The following is an 18,656-nucleotide window of genomic DNA, read 5'->3' as shown; positions in this document are numbered from 1 at the left end:
CCTCCACCTCCACTACAAATTGGCGAGATGGGTACGGGTAATTTAAAATGGGGGCCGAAGTAAAGCGGCCTTTAAGTTTTTCGAAGGCTTCCTGAGCCTGTTCAGACCAACAGAATCGCCATCGTGTGGAGGTGAGATTAGTCAGAGGCAGGGCGATTTGACTAAACCCTCGATAGAACTGCTTGTAAAAATTGGCAAACCCTAGAAATCGTTGAACCGCTTTTCGACTGTCTGGGGTGGGCCAATTAGCAACCGCTTCTACTTTGGCAGGGTGCATTCGAAAGCTTGGCGAATAAGCTGCTGTAACACTAGCCTGACGTGCTGGACGTGATCACGCTTGTTCTGGAGAAGATCAGGATATCTTCGAGGTATACAAACACGAACTGGTTGAGCACGTCTCTGAGCACGTCATTAACGAGTGTCTGGAAGACCGCGGGGGAGTTAGAAAGTCCAAAGGGCATAACCAAATTCTCAAAGTGACCTGTAGGAGTGTTAAAGGCAGTCTTCCATTCATCCCCCTTCCTAATCCGAACAAAGTGGTAAGTGTTGCTTAGGTCTAACTTCGTAAAGATGAAAAAAGGTGCCCTTTAGGTGGAGAAGTGCCAGGTAATAAATCTATCGCACAATCATGCGGACGATGCGGAGGGAGAGATGAAGCTTGGGACTCACTGAATACCGCTCTCAAGTCATGGTAAGTCACCGGAACATTCGCCAGGTCTACAGGCTCCCTCGGTAACACAGAGACAGATATGACAGGGGATGACACAGACACCAAACATTGACACAAACAAAATGGACAGCTGGGAGAGTAGTCCGGCCACCAGAGGGCACTAGAGCAGCACTCACGCTTACCGTGCGCGACCTTTCTCCAGAGAGAGGTTGCCTCTTGTGGGGGCAGGCTGTAACCATATGCCCCGCCTCCCCGCAATAGAGACACAACCGATGGGTGATCCGATGCCACCGTTCCCGGGCTGTGAGATGAGCACGGCCGATCTGCATGGGTTCCTCTTCAGAGAAACCAAACCGTGGTGACATGACACCTCTAGCACCGGGTGGCAGATCAAAGCTCCCGTGCCTGATTTCCATGCTGTGGTGTTGCGACCTGAGCGCCAAGCGAGAATTCACCCGAGTGTCGAGTTCGACCAACCCATCGAGTGAGGGAGGCAGCTCCAGGGAGTAGATCTCATCCTTGATGTACTCAGGCAGTCCAGGGAGGAAGTGGTCCCACAATGCCATGCTGTTCCAGCCGCAAAATGCGGCAAGCGTGCGGAACTCGATGGCGTAATCCGACAAGATCTGGTTCCCTGTCACAGTAGCGAGAGTGCTCATGCTGCCTCATTTCCCTGAGCTGATCGCTCAAAGACCTTCCGTAGCTCCTGGGAGAATTTAGTGTAGGAACTGCAGCACTCATGCTTCTTGTCCCACATCGCCGTGCCCCACACTCTCACGATTCCGGCCAGGTGCATTATAACAAACGCTACCTTGGATTAGTCAGTGGGGAAACAGGAAGGTTGTAATGAGAAAGTCAGGGAGCACTGTGACAAGAATGAACGGCATGATATGGGCTCACTAGAATAAGGAGCTGGTGGATTTAGGTGAGGTTCGGATCTGCGCGGAGTAGATGCCTCCTCCATATCCTCCTGTTGGCGTCCTAGAAGGATCCCCTGCTAAGCGAGAGCGTGGCAGACCTCAAGGTCTCCAGCTGAGTACATGACTGGTCGGTATGTTCTGTCTGAACGCTGTGTATAAAAAACAGGAGGACTCAAGTGCTGTGCCAAACAGAGGAATGAAGTTAATTTAAAACTTTGGATGATAACATAAAAAAAACTGAAAGCACAAAGTTCAGGGAAAAAGGAGAATAGGGAGAATTCAGGGCTCCCAGTGCCCACACCAACTGGACAGATGGCTGGGAGGATGACTGAAAGGAGTTCAGTCTAGCACTCCCAATCCGGACACGCAATCCAGTGGATTAGTTCATCCTAGCCTGAGGATCCTGGACACAGTGCAAAAATTATTAGAAGAGAGGATACCTCCAACAAGCAAGGTAAGAGCAAACGTAACACAAAATGACATACCGACACAGAGAGATGACAAAAATGGGAATAAATAAGGAAGGGGAAACGAGTAACAGGTGCGGGGCTGATGGAGCGCACAGCACTGCGAGTTAGCGCTGATTGCTCACCCACGTGCAGCAGACGATGACAGGATCAAAACAAACCACCATGTGTAGCTGACAGAGACAGAACACGGGTGAACAGCAGGAATCGGTGAGAGGTGTTGACCACGACATGATGGGTCTCTTCACCAGTGTTGCTCTGTACAAATTATTTAAGATATATTCACAAGGAAAACACGAGTCTACTAAACAGATTGCAAAAGAATAAATTAAGATAACGGTATCTGAATTGTTGCATTATAAATGGTACCTTCTGTATTTATTTACACTTCTTGTTGATTTGCTCTTTGGAGAACATAATTTTAATTAATTCTCAAATTATTTGACGTAATGAGCATAGGTTTGCTATTTGTTTTAGAAAGCACAATCTGTCATCAGCTTGCATGAGCCTGTAATAGATCATGAAGCTTTCTGAGTAAAATCTGTACACTACCTTAATAACAGATGCTGCTTAAGCCTGGTTTCAAGGCTGTTTTAAGCTGCCTGCAAAAGAGATGAATGTTTTAATACATCATCTAAAAATAGGTTTAAAAGGACCTTTAGGCTTGACCTGTGCACTCTGCACATAAATCTGATTTGTTTTCAAATCCAGTCTTTTAGACTGACTGTAATTGTGTCATTGATGAAATTTGATCCCTTTGTACAGATACTTTAGTTCATACCCGGTGTATCTAAACAAGTTGCTTTAGGAATCATGTAAGAGTCCAGAAAATATCTTGCTCTCATTATGAACTCCTGAAGAACATGAGTGGCATTTTATATATTCATGCGTATAAACATAATGAGAGAAAGTATTCATACAAATCTTGAGACAATACTGCATTTTTATGATGTTACAATTGATTTATCACACTCTAAAAAAATGCTAGGTTACTTTTTCAACCTAAAAGCTGAGTTGAGACGGTTGGATAACAGAATGGCACTTGAGAGGAAAAATCGCTTTAAACACAGAGGGTACAATCCTGTCAATTCACTATAATACACAGTTTATTCCTGACCTTCAGTGTTTATTACAGGCTTTCAGTCTGTGTTTCTTGGAGACACTCAGCCTGATGGTTTGGCCATACTGTTAGTAGTGTATTCGTTGGCAGGAAAAAATGTGAATAAAATAACTGGTCAATTTTTTTAAAGACTCAATATTAAACGATTCAAAAGCAGTTTTGTTTAACTGTATAAGCGGTATAATTATTGGGTTTCCATTCTTTTCTGCACTTTTCCTCATACACATATACGGATTTATGTTTGTCTATATTTTTTTCCATTTTTGGGTGTTTTTGCTTAATAAATGTTCACCTTTTGATTATTACTGTTGCTGGCATTGTTACTGTAGTGATTATGTGTGTACATTTAATTTCCAACCAATATTGAGTTCATCTGAAACCAGCAGTATAGTAATTTTTAAACAATAATTGAGTTAAATAAAGCCTAATATGTTGGGTCAAACATTTAATCCAACCCAGTTGGGTCAAAACAACCCAGCGCTAGATTTGTTCCTTTTTGACCCAGCGCTGAGTTGCCAAAATGACCCAAATTGGGTTGTTTTTGACCCAGCATTTTTAGAGTGCAGAAAAAATGACTTGAAATCCAATCAGACCGAAATGCATTCCAAGAAATTCACATTTTAAAACCACATATGGATGTCGTTTGGATGGGGTTTGTAGAAATGCCAAAAATCTGTCTTCTGTCTGTGTGAAGATGTCTGCCTTAGTGTTTTTTGTCATATTGACTGATGAGGCTGATAAACATTTTTATTTTCATCACGCTGTCTACAAACTTTGTCCGTGACAAGGTGAAGCATTTCGAGGAAAGACTACACTACTGAGAGGTTGTGTATGTAATCTGATGAGAACACTTGAGTTGACTGTTGGTCAAACACCATGAAGCATGTGGTTAGTTTAGGCTTCAGATTATATCCTATTAATCAGAAAAGAACTGTGGGCCACAACAACGCAATGTGTTCAGCACTCACAGACGTCTCAAACGCACCTCGGGGAAATCAGAGTTTAACAGCCCTTCCATTTTCAGCCGTAGCACCCAACCTCAGAGCATTACAACAGTGAAACGCCTCCAAACGGAGGCAGGCGCTATGATGTCTGACTAATTATAGAGAAACAGCTCATTTCTGAAATTAACTTTTCACAGGCATAGTCGATCTGCAAATGCTTATTGTTTTACTGGATTTACCTAGCAGATGTTGTTGCTGTCTGTTCTGCCGTATTTATTTAAGTGTTTAGAGTTTAACTGATTCCACGTTCCACTAATCCGAAACCTTTATGTCAGATGTTTCCTTCGTGAGAGCATCTCCTGAATGACACTAGTCTGTATTTGTGCTTGAAAAACCTCATGTTGGTCTATCATGGGCTATTAAACACTGAATATGCAATAGGGTCCATATTATCCTTCACAATTGACATCTGTGCAGCCTACAGCAGGCTATGATCCATTTTACTGTTGCATTCACAGTTCACTAAGCATTCAAACACAAATTCGCCATGTGCTAATTCTCTCACTTTTGAACTCGTTTATAAACGAAGATGCTTTACAAGTTGTAGCACGCCAGTTGTTTTTAACAAGAAACAAATGTTTTCTCAATCTGGATCCAAACCTGAGGAAGTCAGACATCTATTTCGCAAATGTCTTCACAGGAGGATCTCTATATATTAGTCTCATGAAAAAGGAGTCATGATGGGCTTGGAAAGGTCAGAACTAAATGCATCTGCTGACCTAATTTCTCTTCTCATTAGAATAAAGCAAAAACATCTGCTGAACAAACCTTTTAAAGACTGAGTGACACAATGCAAGATTGGCTCATAAAAGTATTTTGATCCTTTTTCAAAACACGCAATCAAGAAGAGCTCAACTGATCATTTTCAACTATGAGCACCGTCATCTTTTCCGCTCCAAAAATAACAACCTGAACTAATGGGATGCTGTTTTAAAAGGAGCGAATCCGACAACATTGTCTGGGTGATCCCATAAAACTGATCTTTGTGTGTGATCCTGAATACCGACCCATTATCCAAGTCATGAGCTGCGCAGGGGAACGATGCCATTAAAACCCTGGCTGGTACATCGGGGAAAGTTTGGACGGCCAAGCGACATAAATTTAATGGGGGAATTGGCAGCTTTTAAGGACGGTCATCAGGGCTGAGGAAGAGTGTGGATAACAAGCTATCAGTGCAATGTTGACATTGTTCACTGCAAAGTAAGTTCAGGGAGTAGATGCACGTTGATTAGAAAGTAATGTATAGCCAGTGGAAAAACTATGGAACATATAAATCAGGGAAAATGGGACAGACTATTGGGGAAGAGAAGAATAGGTGGCAAAATATAGAAAAAGGTAAGTAATATGGATAGTTTGGGATAGCATTTATGCTGGTTCCTGCTTGGTTCTGATTATGCTTATCTGATTATGCTTTTAAATCAGTGTTTCCAATCCATTTTTGCATTATGTATCCCCAAAACCCTATCTGTAAAGCTCAAGCATCCCATTATCAACACCAAACCAGAAATGTGAATTTGGTTTTAAAAAAAGTCTTCATAGTCTTCAAGGAACATAATAAATCAATTATTTATGTAATAATTATTTTATGACCAGTTTACACTAAATGTGTCATTAATGTTACCTACTATTTGGTTTTCTTTCTTTACAAAGGAACTTAAAAAAACATCATTACATGAAAAACAATAGCCCATGGGACAGTCATTTGTGACCATTTGAGGAATTGGGAATTATAATGTTTGGATTTAAATCTTAAATGAGTTACTTGATGAGTAATGAGTTCATGCAAATGATAGTTTTTTTCCCCGATAAATGTTATAAAAATTAAACGTAGGGGAAATACACTGTAAAATGTTTCCATCATTATGACAAAAAAAAAATCTTTGTATACATCCATTTAAAGTGTCATAACTTCCTACATACATTTTTAGAGTTTCAGCTTGATTTTTTTCATCAGTAATTAAAATCATTGTTTCTGAACTCATTACACCAGGTTGTCACTTTGGCAGCACTTTAATTTGACTTAAAATTATCCATTAAATTGTCAATTTATTAAAATGTTAATTTTTAGTGGCTTGAAATATTTTAGTCACTGAATCAAGTCTGACTTTCAAAAATATCTGACATTTAATCACGCTTCCCTCTCTAACCTGCCTAAAAAATTGTATAAAAAAAAATATATATATATATATATATATATATATATATATTTTCTAAAAGAAGGACTGAACAATCACAAATCAGATCTAAGTGTTCGTTGCTGTTGTTTGATGATGATTATCTGGAAGGACCTTAATACGCTTATAACTATAAATGTACGAGGGCATGTGAAAGCAGTCATAAATCAGTCTGTGAGATTATGACAGATTGGCATGAGTTCATCCCAATCAAGGGGTTTAAGGTTTTCATTCAGTTGAGGTCACCTGTAACCACAGACTGTGAAGCCACAAAGGACAACTTCAAAAAAACAAAACAAAACCTCTTCAGTCCAAAAAATGAAGATGAAGGCAACTGCCAAAATCATTGTCCTGTTTAGCAATAGACCATCATCATTAACCCCATTGTAATATTTTATGGCTCAGACTTTGGAAAGCTGCTATATGTCAGTGTTTTAGAGTTCTGATCTTGTTTCTTGGCCTCAGAAAGGATTTTAAAAACACTATGCAGGCACTTAAATCTACAACAAAAGATAACTTAACAAAGTGTAAGACTGGCATTCTACTAGCCATTTTCAGACATTTACATAGTCGTTTGAGCAAGTCAGAAAATGTAGTCTCTCAGTAAGCACTAAAAGCTCTAGAAACTCTGCTTCCTGCTGACTCTAATCTAGCAACTTCAACATTACCGCTCAGTCGATAAAGGCGACCAATGAGCTTCTTCTCATCCCGAAGAGCCATTTTTCTGCTTGCATCTGAGCCAAACTTTTCCTCAGCATACTCTACACCACAAACTTTACATCAAATGCAGATTGTTATTCATGGTAAAAATGAATTTTTTTTCCAAAACCAGTTCAGTCAAAAAGAAATTTTGCAGGCAGTCGTTTGGTGTCTTTTTTGTTGTTGTTGAGTGAGAGTGACAGACCTTTGACAGAAGAGGGTGAGGTTGGTGTGACCTTTCCTACCGAGCGGTTCGACGCCACCTTACATATACATTTATACAAGTCTCTAGTGAATATATAACAACATGAACAATCATGGATCATGAAACAATGGCCGATGTTGATGTAGCATGTGGTTTGCTTTGCTGCAAGAAAGTGATAAACAATCTAAGTCTTCTACCAAAGTAAACCCTCACAATATGTCAACATCTACCCCAATTCTTCTCCATCTTGTCCTCTGAGAATCAGCATGGTCCCATTGTGCTCACAGTGGTGTAGTTGAACTTAGAGATGGATGCTCCGGTGGCAGTAACCTCATCGTCACTTTCCCTGAAGCCTCTTCTGCGGCAGGGCCAGCAGCAGCAGGAGAAGGTGGCAAGAAGAGCCTTTCGAAAGCGCTTGTTCATAAAGCAGTAGATGATTGGGTTGATGCAGGCAGACGTGTAGGACAGCAGGTGGATGAATGAGATGGGGGCTCCAGAAAGAGCCCTGTGGGCCGAGGGAAGGTCGAACGCTTTCCAGGTGTTGACGGAGTACAGAGGCATCCAGCAGATAAAGAACATGGCCACAATGACAATAAGCATACGGATCACCCGTTTCTTGGCCATCAGTTTAGCCTCAGACGTGTTGCTTCGGGGTCGGTCCACCTTTGCAGAGCCCGTTGGGGTGAGGACTGACATCTCCATTGAGTTGGGCCTCTTGGACACCTGGATGTAGCAGCCGTCTCCGTCATCGCTGCTATATAAGACAGTGGTGCTGATACCATTTTTCATTCCTAAAGAGGAAACATTGCACATTCCTCAAGAAGAAGCTCTGAGGGGGTATTTATATGAATACAGATCAAACTTGAGTTTGAATAATCCTTAAAGTATAATGTTTATGAAGACTGAAGTTATTGACAAAATATAGTTTAAATTGAGGCAGTACGTTAAGCACTTTTGTTGAATTAGCAATGGTTGTCCTCTGTGATGTTCCACCCAAAAATTTAGCGTTTAGAATTTTTTACTACATCAGAATGGTATGAAACTTGGTGACTTTTGTGGTACTTGCTAAATTAACGCAAGCATTTCGACACGATTACAAAAGGCTAAATGGTCTTTAAAAAACACCTGTGATCTTTCTGGTCATACAATGACCGCCATAAGAAATGAATCGGAAAATACAATAATACAGAGTAATTTTTTTGGGGGAGTACAATCTACATCCTTTGTTCTGTTTTTATTTAAACGCTAAATTAATTGAAAATGATATGATTTTTTGTATTATTGTATATAGAAATAAATAGTGCATAATTTAGAGATTAATTTATATATATAATGTATATATGTATATGAAATCCCCCCAAAAGCTGAAATATTGAAGAATACATATTATTGAAACAAAATACAATAATAATATTTTTATTCTTGATAATAAAAATAAGAAATAAACTCATTGTCTTCTGTCATTTTTATATGGCAGAGTATCACACTTGACCCTTAAGTGATGAATACCAGAGGGTTAAAAGGATAGTTCACCCAAAAAAGGAAAATTCTGTCATTAATTACTCACCCTCATGTTGTTCCAAACCTGCAAGACCTTCGTTCATCTTCAGAACACAAATTAAGATATTTTCACTGAAATATTCGTTAAAATAATCCATGTGACATCAGTGGTATAACCTCTATTTCACCAGAAATATCTTAATTTGTGTTCTGAAGATGAACAAAGGTCTTGGAACATTGTTTGATTTGGAACAACAAACAAAACAAATTACTTACCCTTGGTAAGTAATTTAATTTTTGGGTAGACTATCCCCTTATTTGTAGAAATTTGTGGAAGAAAAAGGAATACCAATTTTCAAACCTTGTAATAATAAATCAAATCAGTCACAATCAAATTACTCTTACAATCAGGTTCATTTTAATAAATTAGTCAAAATGACTCACAACTCACAACCTAAAACTCAGTTATGAGTTTGAATTGCTTTAATGACTCATTCACTTACTGAATCAATCAGAACAGTTCTTGGCTGAATCATTACTTCCATCATATCCTATTGGAAATAATTCAAGAATTGTTTCTGTAGTGTGTATAATTAAGGCTCATGAGACTTTAATAAACATACAGATCTAAGCAGCAGTTAAACATTTGGAAAATAGTTTAGAAATTGTATAAGTAATACTCTATGAAAAAGGGAGTATTCTAGTTCTTTAAAGATTCTATTAATGAACTGAATCAGTAAGGAGCTGGAATCATAAAGTGCAATCTGAATCATTTCATTCTTTCTGATTCCCAACCCTTGTGTCTTTCACTACACAATGACCTTCATAAGACCCCACAGCAGTTTGTATTTTGACATTCTTGAGCTTCCATCTTTTGCACAAATTGTTACGAATAAAATGGGAAAGGAAATGACATTTCACTAATTCAAAGGAAAACATCTTAATGGGTACAGTGGTGACTCAGCACTGAAGCGTTTAAATGCTTGATCACTGCAGCCCAGGGGAAATGGAGACATATATAAAATTAATAAAATGTGATTTAGCGTAGAACAGTGTAATTCAAGATGAGACATAATCAAAGCAATCCAGCATATATTATCTTGTAAGAGCTCCATCAATGAGCAATTTAAGGGTAATATTCAAGTATATTTTTCCTGCTTTTTCCTTCTTGCTTTTTTAGGGGCAGTTGCTGAAATGTTGTACAGTTGCAATTATATTTTCGAAAATCCAATGGGTCACATTTCATTACTTAGGAAATTGAGCCTCATTCAAAAACAGATGGCCATGACTGTACACACAAACAATTAAATCCTCAGAGTAGGTCATCAAATACGATCACAGTTAATACCCTATGGGATGGTCTGAGGCTTACTAAAACATGACTAAATTAGACTGCATGTATTGTGTTATTGACTTCAAAAATGTCTCACCACTCTGTCCCTTCTTCTGCTCCAATTCAAACTGTATTCCACGGTAGAGTTCTCGAGAAATGAGCCCATAAGCAATGATCATCACCACTCCAGGAATGAAGAACAGAACAAATAGCAACAGGATGCACCTAAAACAACATGAAAATGGTTTGAAACTCCATTTTGAGGAATAGTTTACCTAAAAGTGAAAATTTAGTCACCCTCAGGCCATCCAAGATGTAGATGAGTTTGTTTCTTCATCAGAAAATATTTTTAGCATTACATTAGCATTGCTCACAAATGGATCATTTGCAGTGAATGGGTGCCATCAGAATGAGAGTCCAGCTTTTCACTTAACAGGACGTTAACTGATGGACTGGAGTTGTATGGATTACTTGTGGATTACTGTAATGTTTTTATAAACTGTTTGGGCTCTCATTCTGACGGCACCCATTCACTGCAAATTATCCATTTGTGAGCAAGTGATGCAATGCTAAATTTCTCCAAATCTATTATGATGAGGAAACAAACTCATCTACATCTTAGATGGCCTGAGGGTGAGTACATATTAAGCATATTTTTTTGGCTGAACTATTCCTTTAAAATATAAATACAACCATTCACTCATATAGGCTATTTATCCAAGGGTAGCTACTCATGGCCTGATTCAACGAAAACGGTTTCACCTAGATTATCCAAAACATTGTTTATTCTACAAAAGAGTTATTTATTCTGATTATAATTCTGAATTCATTTAAATATCAATAATTATCCTCAGAAGTGTGTAGTCATGCATTGGCATAGCTTGACGGGAACATATTTGTGATGTGCCTAACAACACCTCTTCTCTGTAATAAAACCCCTTTAATGCCCAGCCTCTTGTGGCTTATTACTGTAACAGAATATGCAGAAAGAATTAGAAAAATGTACAAGCAAACTCAGAGGAACATGCAGAGAGAGTACTGTTGTGGTCCCTTGCTGTCTGCCTAGCAACAGCTGTCATAAAACATAATGTGCCGCAGGAGGCACCCAGCTGATGTTTAAGACCCCAGCTCCTTATCAGAGCACTGCAGAGTGACTCTGTCTCTGTGTCTCTGTCTGTGCCTCTCAAGTTGAGACAAACGCAGACAGTCAATGATGTTACAGTACGAGTAATAACAGAATGCTTTTCCAATTAAAGGAATTTCCAGAGTACAAAACAACTTAAGCTCTAAGGACAGCATTACTGTGTCATTACCAGACAATCAGTTTAAGTATGTTAGTATACAAATAAACAGGTATGCACTTCCAGTAGAAGTCTATGAGGCATTCTGGAAACTTTAAAAACAAAAAATGTTCTTTTAATATACCCTGTTTAAAAGATTGTTTATGTATCTGATAAAAAGTACAGTAAAAACAGTAGTATTGTGAAATATTATTACAATATTAAAATAACTTTTTATTTATTTATTTACAAAGCTACATTTTGTACATTCAGCATTATTTCTCCAGTCTTCAGGGTCACATGATCCGTCAGAAATCATTCTAATATGCTGATTTGCTGCTCAAGAATCATTTCATATGTTGAAAACAGTGGTGCTGCTTAATATTTATGAGGAACATTTGCTTGTTTGTGCATTCCAGCCCAGCCTGACACATATTGATGTAAACTGTCCAAGCTGTAGTGTAGTGGTTTGTGCATGTGCTCAGGACATGCATACGCACTGCTGGCTCTGGACGAACCAGACTTGAGTCTGACCAAGGTCATGTCCTTTTTCCACTTAACTGTCCTATGAAATAAAGGCAGATGAGCACTCACAAATACTTGAACACTCACCAGGCTTGCTCCACCTCGCTCTTTGGCCAGTCATGGCGGCACATGTGAGCTGTAACGTTGTTGAGCTTGGTGAATTTCACCAGCGTGCTGAAGATGGGATAGGGTGTCATAATGAGGAAGGACAGGACCCAGGTAGAAGCAATGACTTTGTAGGCATGGGATCTTGTCTGCCATGCCCGGGACTTCAGCGGGTTGCAAATGGCACTGTACCTCTCAATGGCTATAGCCACCAGACTGAAGGTAGATATACAGACAGAGATGCCTGTAAAAAAGCAAAAGAATTACACAAAAAAAAAAACATAATTATAACCATTAAAAAACTGTAACAATGCTATAGTAAGAACCTGCTGACTGCTTGGTTAGTAAGTTACCTTCCTATATATGGTGAAAAACTGTAATAAATCTAACAAGACATTTCACAGTTTACAGTAATTTTGCAATGTACAATTTTACAGTAAAATACTATTGAATGCATAGTTTTTGAAAGTGAAATGTCTTCTTGTAATTTACAGTGAAAACCCTAAATTGGCATTCCCAGAATTCACTGTTTAACCGTTCGTATTTGATGGTTTTTCATTGAAATAACTGTTTGTTAATGTTTATTAGTATTTATTAGTTACCATGTAGATTAGTGTTTTATGTTGATGTTTATTGCATTATTTTAGTGTCAGGTTTTTTGTCTACATATCCCATATATTAGTAATTACCTTTTTTTACTGCAAATGTAACTTAAATCCATAATAAAATGTAGCTATAATATTTTTTATACATGCTATTTTTACAATCAATTTTAGTTTTTTTTTCTTCAGTTTTTTTATAAAGAGTCGAGCCAAGAGTCAAGATCTTAACAGTTTATCCACCAAGTTTTCTGATTCAGTTGCTCCTATCACTATACGTATTCACTGAAAATCTGTATTTATTTCCACAAAAGCTTGATTCTTTGCAAAACTGAAAGCGACAAAATCCTTAATATGTTCTTCTAAAAATACAAAGCTTAGTGAAAAACATTGCAGAATGGCATTCTTGTTGGCGAGCATTGTAAAGCGAGATTTCCGACAACCCCTCATGTTTGAGGAATTACTGGCGCGATGGCCCGAGAGATTTGATCTGATCTCGCCCTCCGCACCAGATCTCATACCAAGGAAATTGTTCTTTCCTTTACAAATCCCCTTCCTTCTCCGCCCCCTCGAAAAACAAACAGTGGGAGGGAGGTTGTGGTTGGCACAGCGTGTTGGATGTGCTGCCCTGTCGCACTCCGACACTGTGTGAGCTGCAGGCCACTCACACACACTCAAGCAAATAAGATCTGCTCTCTTGTGAACTGTCATCTCCAGGGCCTCCACCAGACAGTCAACATAATGCAGGAGAAAAACATCCTTTAGAAATGCTATCTGATCACCCGTGAATACCAGTAAAAAAAAAAAACATGACAGTGTAATTGTTTTCAGGCCACCACACCTGAATCGTTCCTTGTGCCTGTGACTTTTATGCAAATGCATAGCAATATGGTCGACAGAATTGTCTTTTGATTTTTTTGCCCCTTCAAATCATTTGCCAGCAGCCCTTGTGTGTCAGATCTGGCCTTGGCATTGTATTGGCTGTTGCTGGATGAGCCTTGACTTTTTATTTAGGGAGGTAGTGATCCATGAAACAGTGCAGATCAAGCTGGATGCATTCATACATACAGGTATGTCTACATCAGTGGCCAATTTCTCAAAGCGAGGGTCAGTGCCAAAATCTGTCATCCTGGTAACCGTATTACAAATGAACAGTAGTCTCACCAAGTCATTTTGAGTTGTGTTTTATAGTCTGACTCATATTGCAGCTTATTTGTGTGGGGGTTTTTTAACAGTACAGTATGTGTTGTTGAGGAGCCAAAACATTAAGTACATGATACTACAATAATAAATAAAATAAAACAAAAAAATACAGTGCAGAGCAGAGCAGCAAACTGTGATATGGTTCATGAAGGCTTGGTGCATGAATATTAATTATGAAAAATACTTTTTTTTTTAAATGTTTCAAAATATAGATTACATTAACTATTGTTAACCTGTTTTTTTTCTGCTTGTGCAATTTATCTAAATAAGTTAAAAGGATAGTTCACCCAAAAATTCTGTCATTAATTACCCTCATGTCGTTTCAAACCCGTAAGACCTTCGTTCATCTTCGGAACACAAATTAAAATATTTTTGATGGAATCTGAGAGCTGTCTGGCCCTGCATAGACAGCAATACAACTGAAATGTTCCCAAGTCCAGAAACGTAGCAGAGATCGGTAAAATAATCCATATGACATCAGGGGTTCAACCGTAATTTTACGATGTATCTTGTATTGCTGTCTATGGAGGGTCAGACAGCTCTCAGATTCCATCAAAAAATATCTTAATTTGTGTTCCGAAGATGAATGAAGGTCTTACGGGTTTGAAACGACATAAGGGTGAGTAATAATGACAGAACTTTCATTTTTGGGTGAACTAACCCCTTAAGTCAACTTTATTTCTATAGTGTTTTATACAATATGGAGCCCTGCACATGACATCATGGCCATGAATTAAGAATTCACTCCCACGACTTATTTATTTGTGGCCATTATTTACTAATTAGTTCCCTCATTTTAGTTAAATCAAAACAAGAGAGCAAATTAGTATGGCATGGCCATGAATTAACTAGTTTTGGGAATGAGGTCTTAATTCGTGGCCATGATATATACTGTATATATATATATTATTATTTTTTATTTTTTTTTCCACGCATGCCATGTGTGGGGATCACAGTGGTAAATAACAGAATCAGTTGGAATCAGTTCAGATTCCACTGTAGAGCAGCTCTAAAAGACAATAGTGTCATTACTGTGCTCAAGTCAGTTCAGTGTTTGGTTCAGTTCAGATCAATAACAGTGTGAAGTTCATCCATTTAAAACAAGTTCAGTTTAACTACAAGCAGTTCTACAAAAGGGCAGCTTATTTTCTTGTACTTCATTCCAGCATTGTGCTTTATAAGTAGTTTAAAAAATTACATATAGCATATTATTGTGTACTGTGGCTATCTAGATGTAAATTGCAATGGATTTTTTCCCCCCTAAAGATTTACTTTAATACATCTCATTTTATTGGGCTTACTCAGTTTGCATGGAAATTTCATGGTTATTTTTCCCCACTAATTTTTTTTTGTAGTGGAAAAACATGTCTAAATGTCTAAAATAATAATTCAAGCAATAATTCTTCATCCCGGGTTCTAGACAGCATCGGCCCATCACCGAGATCCAGACACTGGAATCATCTCTTAAAAGTGCTCCTTACTTCACCGTGCATTGTACTACATGCATTGTATTGCTTTTCTCCATCATTAGATCATCATATGATGAATTACTGCTGCCATAATTGAAATAAGAAGTATTGAAACATCTTTAAAAACTCAAAGGAGATGTATTTACACAGAAAATAATGACTTTTGCTGACTGTGCCTTTACAGACTAAATTAAAAGAAGTACAAATTAAAGGTGCAGTTGGAGATCTTGGAAAATGCTAACTTTAGCCTGATAGCACTGAAAGCGAACGTCCCACCCTCCCTGCAATCGCCGTCCAAAGCCACGCCCCCTGAACGCATTTACGCTCACAGACCGTCTCGGTTACGTATGTAACCCTCGTTCCCTGAAGGAGGGAACGGAGACGTCACGTCGGAGGACCGACGAAATTGGGATCTCGCTTAGAGGGACCAATCTACTTCGAGTGTAAACTAAACGAGCTACCAGGGACAACATTACTACAATAGCCTACATCAGCAGTTCCCAACTCCAGCCCATGTTCCGAAGAGAAGCAAACTTCAACGGATTTCCCTGCTCAGGGAGTAGGGAGCAATGAACACTGTGTAGGGATCATATCGATCGGAACACAGTTCATGCACGTAGCTCACTTCTAACGAGCTGGTTATCTGAATCGCGAGGACTGGAATTGGGAACCGCTGGGCTTCATCATGTGTCATTCACCGGTGAGAAAACTTTAAAAATACTACAATACCAGGAAGGAAGATCGGGTTGTTGATGTTTGTCTACCATCTGTCTGCACAGCGTGCGTGAATGCGCTGATGACGTATTCTGTCTACACATACATTGACAGGCAGGTAGGAAAGCCAATTAAAACGCTCGGACCGAGCGTTTTGATTGGACAAACATTTCTTGGCCTTCCACAGAATATATAAATACAGATAAATACATTTAGACCATTTAACTGAATGATTACTATCAGGATGTGAAGAGATTTTCAACCAGCATAACAAACAAAAATTCTGAAGACAATCACCTATTGCACCTTTAATATCTTTCAAAGATTTGAAGCCACGTAAAGTTCTGCAGATCTAGGCAACAGCAATTAAAACCTGTGATTTTTACCAGTGTTTGTGAAGACAGTCAGTAAACAGACTCTCCCTGGGTGCCATATGCCAGCAGGATATTCAGTGCAAAGTTGTACTTTTCTTTGTGATTTAGCAGGTACATTGGTAACATGCCTCATGTTAGAAGAAATGAAAGTCCATCTTACCCATAAGATAGGCCACAATCTTGCACATGGCAGCTCCAAAGATGAAATCCTCCAGCAGGTTGGGAATAAGAGTGAAGGGCATGCAGAAAACAGCCATCATGAGATCACTAATGGCCAGGGAGAGCAGGAATGAGTTGGTCACCGTCCGCATTCGCTTATTCACCACCAAAACCACAATGATGAGCAGGTTACCAAACACACTCAGTAGGAATATGAGAGAGTATAGCAGTATGCGCAGCGAATCCATTTCTGAAAGACAAAGATCAAATAACAGATCAACATTTTAAAGGCCTTTAAAATTACAAAATATAAACAACACTTAACCCTATAATGCCTAGCTTATTATATTGGATAGGCACATTTCTAAGGTCTCTAAATTATCAACATGATCAAAACTTGTTGAACACAATCTACTACATGCATTCTGTTGTCCAGTTAATATATATATAGCAACATAAAACTAAACATTTAAATATCTTAAGGTAATATTATTGGTAAATATAAAGTGACAACTAATACTTACATGCATTTTGTGTAATAAAAATGTATATAAAGGTTTCATTGATTTTTCTATTATTTCAAATGACAGGCTTCACAGGGTTAACATTGGATAGTAGGAAATCAAGTAAAATCAAGTCGGTCAATGATGAGAGAAAAAAAATAGTGACTGGGGAAAGATATGGGAGGAGGGTTTAATTGCCATTTAATTGCTCAGTTTAAAATCACTAATCACTTTTAAATATGCCAGATCATTGGACATATATTTAATTACTGTAATGTTAAAGGCCTCAGTTAATGAAACTCTCCACTCTCACCCCTGATTACGTTTTGAGTTTATTTTTCACACCGTCAGCAATTTACTAATGGAAAATTATATATAATTACTAGCATATGGTGAAATGTTTTTCCTTAAAGGTAAGACATGACCAAAGGAAAAAAAAACTGTTTAATGAATCATTTAATTAATCATTGTGACATTTTAGGTAGAGTGTTTAATTAGCATGCAACAGGTCTGGGGCTCAAGTTCAATTAATAAACTGACTAAAATTAGAAATGAGACTGCATGATATTTGCCACTGTGTTGTACAGTATATATATATATATATATATATATATATATATATATATATATATATAATGAACTTAATAAAATACACTTTTTTTGTACTCTACAGCGACTGCTTCTAAAACCCTCAGAAAACCTACATTGTTTTAGCAAGCTAATCTATAAATTTGCTATGTGCTGTCAGGTTTTCTTGCTGACTTGCTGAATATTTAGAAGCGATAAATGCCTCTAATGGTCCTCAGTGCAACCTCCTGCCAGTAATGGAAAAAATCCAGCATCATCAAATAACATCCTCAGAATGTAACAGCTCACTCAAACACTTAAAGCTGTGTGTTTTTCAGACACGACTGATGGATTGTGTTTTTCTAGCTGATCTCTGTGGCCATATATCATAATTTTTACACAGGGAATCATTCTTTCTGACATAGCCCATCACTTTGTTTAAGCAATGAGTTGGAAACTTGATATCTGTAGCTGAAATGCTAATGTGTAATTGGAAAGTTGTCTGATTGTTGATCAATCAAAGGGGAATTACGGTGACTAATGGAGAAAAATGGCAGGATTACTGCAAAACAATATTAGACTATGAATCACAACTCTGCTGGAATGTCATAAACTTACAATGAATTCATTTAATAGCACCATAAATATGGAGCCCTTCATAAGCCACTTCACTGAAACTGAAAACTTCAGAGTATTCTCTGCGGGTGACTTAATTACATGTTTTTTATATAAATAACTTCATTATTACATTTTTTAACTCTTTCCTTGCCAGCCTTTAAGAAAAGTTACCAGTGCCCACCAGCATTTTTGATCATTTTCGCAACATTTCCATGGCTGTATGAATATCCGAACATGCATTAAGAAAGAACAGAGCCTCTGCTTAAAAAAATTAAATACAATTCTAGCTTCATTATTTTTTATCAACACTGATATTATTCTACATATGCATCTGCTTGCTTGTTTCTGCTTCTTCTTCACCATTCTTTGATCCAGAGATTCAATACTCTTTCAGAACATGTGTAATAGTGCCTCTCACTTAACAGTGAAAACACGGAAATCCGGAGAA

The 18,656-nt window shown here is 38.2% G+C and overlaps 1 protein-coding gene across 1 annotated transcript; it reads right to left on the bottom strand.

The window, feature by feature from the left end:
- Window positions 1–7,520: 7,520 nt before the first annotated feature.
- Window positions 7,521–16,768, bottom strand: LOC107602892 (cholecystokinin receptor-like). The gene is made up of 4 exons (XM_016295505.1): window positions 16,522–16,768; window positions 11,985–12,246; window positions 10,190–10,317; window positions 7,521–8,050 (listed from the first exon to the last, which is right to left on the bottom strand). Exons 1-4 carry the CDS (start codon window positions 16,766–16,768, stop codon window positions 7,521–7,523), a joined length of 1,167 nt encoding a protein of 388 aa, XP_016150991.1.
- Window positions 16,769–18,656: the final 1,888 nt, after the last annotated feature.

Source organism: Sinocyclocheilus grahami, unplaced genomic scaffold (genome assembly GCF_001515645.1).
Source record: "Sinocyclocheilus grahami isolate Dianchi unplaced genomic scaffold, SAMN03320097.WGS_v1.1 scaffold337.1, whole genome shotgun sequence".
Taxonomy (NCBI): Eukaryota; Metazoa; Chordata; class Actinopteri; order Cypriniformes; family Cyprinidae; genus Sinocyclocheilus; species Sinocyclocheilus grahami.
The sequence above is the reverse complement of the archived record's forward strand: the minus strand, read 5'-3'. Positions and strand labels throughout refer to the sequence as shown.

Coding starts and splice junctions, on each gene's coding strand:
- LOC107602892 (XM_016295505.1), bottom strand. CDS start 16,768: ATGGATTCGCTGCGCATACTGCTATACTCTCTCATATTCCTACTGAGT. Junction 10,318..11,984: donor AGCGAGGTGGAGCAAGCCTG/GTGAGTGTTCAA, acceptor ATGTTGTTTTAG/GTGCATCCTGTTGCTATTTG. Junction 8,051..10,189: donor GCAGAAGAAGGGACAGAGTG/GTGAGACATTTT, acceptor TTTCCTCTTTAG/GAATGAAAAATGGTATCAGC.